The sequence below is a fragment of the Fulmarus glacialis genome, unplaced genomic scaffold (assembly GCF_000690835.1).
Source record: "Fulmarus glacialis isolate BGI_N327 unplaced genomic scaffold, ASM69083v1 scaffold3953, whole genome shotgun sequence".
NCBI lineage: Eukaryota > Metazoa > Chordata > Aves > Procellariiformes > Procellariidae > Fulmarus > Fulmarus glacialis.
The window spans coordinates 1,741-6,955 of NW_009200878.1; the positions used below are offsets into that span (position 1 = coordinate 1,741).

The 5,215-nt window shown below is 39.9% G+C and overlaps 1 protein-coding gene across 1 annotated transcript in view; it reads right to left on the reverse strand.

The window, feature by feature from the left end:
• Positions 1–684: 684 nt before the first annotated feature.
• The window catches only part of FOCAD (focadhesin), a gene marked incomplete at its 3' end in the record, with an annotated part of 88,412 nt that continues 83,881 nt past the window's right edge, over positions 685–5,215 (reverse strand). Inside the window, exons 24-27 of the mRNA XM_009573739.1 lie at positions 5,079–5,187; positions 4,498–4,614; positions 2,420–2,658; positions 685–774 (exon numbers count right to left, since the gene is read on the reverse strand). Of these exons, the coding sequence (XP_009572034.1) occupies positions 685–774; positions 2,420–2,658; positions 4,498–4,614; positions 5,079–5,187 (555 nt within the window). The remainder of the gene's footprint in view (positions 775–2,419; positions 2,659–4,497; positions 4,615–5,078; positions 5,188–5,215) is intronic.

Genomic DNA, 5,215 nt, shown 5'->3' on the forward strand with positions numbered 1-5,215 from the left:
TGCACCCAGGCAGCGATGAGCGCCAGCAGTGCATAAGCAGCATGAGCAGGACACAGCCATGAGAGCCAGAGGAAGGATCACCCCTCTACTGTGTGCCCACCAATACACCTGGAATACTGCTCTGAATGCAGGAAAGACACCAACAGAAGTGGAACAAGTTCATGGGCAGCTACCGAGGCAGCAAGGCTGGAGCCCTTGCCCTGAGAGCAGAGGCTGTGGGACCATAGCTGGTTCATCTGTGAGAAGGGATGGCTTTGGGGGCACCAACAGCATCTCCAACAGTGACAGGAAAGGATTGAGGAGATGTAGCTGGGCTCTTGCATGGTGGGAGGCCCAGAGGCAGTGGGCACAAGCTGAAACATCAGACGTTCACATGAAGACAAGGACAGCCCAAAAGTGGAGCCAGAGCCCAGAGACGTTGTGCTGTCTCCAGTCTTGGGGGTTTCAAACGCTGACTGTAAAGCGTTAGGCAATGTAGTCCAAGTCCATGGCTGAGTCTGTTCCTGGGATGAGGACCTCCGAAGGTCCTTGCCAGCCTGCATGAGTTGGTGATTCTATGGAAGTACTCAGAACAGGCTGCCTCCTTGTCCTATCCTTATATTCTTCTGTGTAGAATTAAGGTATAAAAGCATGAGGTGGAGCTCAAAATAAAACAAAATATCATCAGTAATGAAGGAAACTCACTTGTACTCCAGGCGGGTGTCAAAGCAGCAGTCTTCCAGTGCATTCAGGGACTTCATTAGAACTAAGTTCATCTGTTGACCGGGTACATCACTACAAAACCAAAACAAAACAGAAACCAAAAAAATCCAAAACACAGCTCTGCTCTTTAAATCATATAGGATATTAAACCTCTTGCTGTAACAGGTTCTCATACTAGTCGGTAATCAACAACTATATGACTGGTCATTTGTGTCACATTCATATAAACATACTCATATACAAATAATAAAAACACATTCAGACCTTAACTGGCAACCATTATAGCTACAACACCCAGAAAGAAACCCAGCACCCAGGATTTGTAAAAAATGCCTGATAGTAGTAGGAGGATACTGATAGAACATGATCTCAGCTAGACCTGTAACTATTTATAAACTGAAAATTCATTACATTTTAAGATATTAGCTCTGTAAATCTCTCTCTCCATCTCTTTGCCTAACTTACTGATAAAAAAAGAAGCATTTACGTGTCACTCCAAAGACGTCATAGGGACTCCCCTCTTACAAAACACGTATACAGTTTTCTTAATGAACAGGACATCTTTAATGCAAAGTAACTCTATGATTTGATATTAGCTATAGCTACATCCCTACAAATTTTGCTGTTTTTGCAAGTCAATGCTTGGAAGCATGTGTGAGATTAAGCTTTGAAACGATGACAAGTAAAAATTGGTCCGTAAGAAATTTTTAGATAAATTTATTAATTTCAACACCCCTCGCCAAACAAACAAAACCCAAAAATGCAAAATAAAGATTCACATACTCCAAAATACCAAGCTGATCTAATGTCATTCTCTTTAAGAGTCTTTTAATGCTTGTGTGTAGCTCAGTTGTCACCATTGACTAATGATCCAGAGACAGCCCGTCCCCAAATTACATGGCTGAGTCAGAAGTAGCAAGGCATCAAGACACCGAAGCATGAAGATTAGAACACAGCAACACTGCACCGTGTTTTAGCAAAGGCAGGTGTGTCGGAAACATTAGCTTCACTGAGCAAGTTAACAACTGACAACCAAATCTGTTTGATACCTCTGCTTCTACACCAACTAAACATTTATTATGGGTATATCGGCAGACAGAATCCCTAGTAGTCAAAAGTTGGAGGAGTATAAAGCCAAACCTACTTCTTAATTTCTCTGGAATCATCGGAAATTTGCAACTGAGGCCAACCCTTCTGTAAAGGAGGCATTTTCTACCAACTTCAGAATGTCTCTTCACTGCCAACATAGCTGTAACAGCACGCCTTAAAGACAGCCCCTTACACTACTTCTGTTGTAGCTCCATCGCCATATGCGTAACTCACATGATGTAAGTGGACACTGTCCAGTGTCCAGAGCACCACTTAGAAAGGAATCGATGAGAACTGTGAATTATTTTATAATTAGGTTTCCTAGGGCAGCTAGTCCCCTTTAAAAGCGTATGTGTGGCTCTTCTAGCTAAGTGCTTTGCACGTGTGCCTTAGGATATTATAAAAATTTATCATTCATCCTGAAAGAATGGCAAAATATCCAGGATAGCATGGGGGGGTGGGTGGTGAAGACTGATAATAAAAGACGCCTTTTAAGAAATGTTGCAAAGCTCTGCAACAATCTTTTGTCTATGACTTGTAAATACTTCAATTCCTCAGAACTTCAGGCCACATGCAGGAAAAAGAAGGAACTTATTTGCACACCTACATTACATATGGTAATCCTTACCTGACTTTTTCTTCATACAAATGTGAGATAAACATCCCCAAACCAAGGCCCATGTGGATTTGAACAGCTTGAGACTCATCAGCATTTGGTTTCCCAGGTAACCTGTCAGTCAGCAAATTCAGGACCTCCTCAACCTTCTCCTTGCATGATACAATGAAAACTGGCACGAGGAGAGACAAAGCAGTGGCCGCACAGGAACGAGCTATAATACTAGCAGTATTTTCACCCGAATAGGATTTCTAGAAAAACATAAAAAAAGAATTTTTTTTTCTTTTCCTCTTGGGGGAGGGAAATAAAATTCCTTTCCAGGTACTAACACTCAGCACTTTAGGAATTTAAAATAAATACCTATACAGCAAATAGCAGCACAGATGTATTGTAATCTGGCAATAAACAGTATTTCATGGAATTGCCTATGATAACTTTTCCATTTGCCTTACCTTGTAAGCAGTTTAAAACTAGGGTAATTCAGAATATAATTTCTAAGTGTAAATAAGATTGTTAAGTATGAAACTGTAAACAAAGGATAAGTCAGGATGCAACTAGAATTTAACAGCTAGTCTACACATAAATACATTGGTCTATTTTAGTTTTCACCTTCCTTGTTAAAATATCCGGCAGCACGATCAGAAGGGCAAACATGATGTTAATGTACTTCTGTAATTATAACACACCAAGAATTTAGTGAGTTGGAAAAAGCACTACCTTAAAAGCATCACACCTAGGATGACAAAATATCATGTGATCTTGCAAGATAACCAGTAGAGATGCTTTCTAGAAGAAAGATCCCTTACAAAGGTTTTTTAATTCCTTTCCAAGGTAAAATCCATACAGCTACCTCTACTTATAAAGCAATGGACTGACTGTAAGTAAATCTAATGTGTATTTATCAACTTCCACATGCAACTCTGAAAAGGAAAAGAAAAAAAGTCCCATCAGGATGCAAGGCACTCTGCAAGACAGTGATTTCTATTGTGTGGCTTAGAATTCTACAAGCATAAGATTTTTAAATTTTTTTTTTTTTTAAACAGAGTGGATTTTAGAAATGAAACATTGTCACATTGTTCCATCTCAAAACCACCTTTTTTTAAACAGCATTATTTTCAAAGGCAGGAGTCACAGAACAATTCGGCAAGAACTGCTGGTGCCAACCAAGTAGTTTATCTCCTTATGTCCAACAAGTCTAGCGTTTATTTAACACTACATTTGATTTGGTGATCTATGTCCCCTTTCAGTGGTAACAGGGGTCACATGCCAGAGCTGACTCAGGTCCATCAGTAGTTTTCAGCTTTTTGATACTAACTTCTCACTACTGGACTAAACACAGTTTATGAATGCAGTTAATGAAGTTCCATTACGATACATTACCAGGCTGGTATTTGGCTTTGTAGGACCCAAGTTCCCTTCTGCATCCATGACACAAGAATCTCCAACCTGGTTGTTTTGACCACAGATAGTCAAGAGTTAGCAATACCTATTCCTTAAGGTCTGTGCTGAGCTTTCAGTCCATCTCCAGGTCCTACTTAAGAACTGCCTGATACTTACATGGCTTGAGAATTTCAGGCTGGTTATCACACTGCAAGCACATACAATACAACTTCTACTGGCCCCCAAGGGTTCAAGAGGTACGGTAAAATAAGAATCACTGGCTCAATAACTATTAGATATTGAGAAAGTATGCATTTCAGAGCCCTAAGGAATGGTGTCAGAATCACTCAAGAGTTTGATAGTGTGGTCTGAGGAGAGTCTGTTGATGTTAAAAGGCTTTGTTTTGTACATACAATGTGCAAAACATGCCGAATATTCTAGGTTTTGAAGGCTTTTTTTGTTTTTAAAGTTTCCTTCATTCATGTATCCTCACGTGGTTTTTTTACTATTTGGTAATAAAGACAAACACTCAAGGCAAACCCAAATATAAGCAGAAAACACAATGAAAGAAAAAGAACAAAAGGAAGAAAAGTTTTGATTCTCCTGTATTACAATTACTACAGGGCAAACAGAACCAGGAAACTCCACACTAAGAACTCCAGGTATGAAATACAGATATATTCTCTTACCTTTAACACCACAACACGTACCTGGTAGAACCACGGGAAGACTTGACCTTTAGGGTGATAACGGCTGTGCACAATACTAAAGAGCGTCTCTGTGACCATAGAAATCCAGTGTTTTGTGGGAAGAAAATCAGGTTCAGTCTGCAAAAATCAAACCCAAATATTCATCGTCACTTTTTCTTAATTCAGGTCCTACCTGAACAGCAGCCGATGTTCTAGCTATGATCCATCAGGAATGAGATTATTTTGTCATTCTTATGTACAGTAAGTAGCATCATTTACTTGCCAACGCTGACCCTCCAGACACTACTTTTGATCAGGTACTATTCAGTGAAAGCAAAAATGATGAGAAAAGAGGCTGGCTGGGTTTTAGTGTCCACTAGACCTCTATCATCTGTCAAAACCAACAGATAAATGTGTTAGTCATTATATTTCTTGTGAGAAAGCACCTACACACTCTGACTGCTTTTGTATAGACCACATACCATCTATCAGATGGGATTCATTGAGCAGGGTGAAATTTGAACTTCAAAATGTGAAGTACTTTACATCCACTTCATTATATTCCACTAAGAGTAGCGAATCTCTTTCCCAGATTGACTCACCTCAGGCATCTCTTCAGTATCTGAGGAAAGGCTGCTTTCGTATTTGGCTACAGCAACTGCAAGACCAGTTAAGGCAAAAATAGAGTTTCCTTTCACCACCGGGCTGTCTCTGGACACAAAACAGGGAAAGGGTTAAG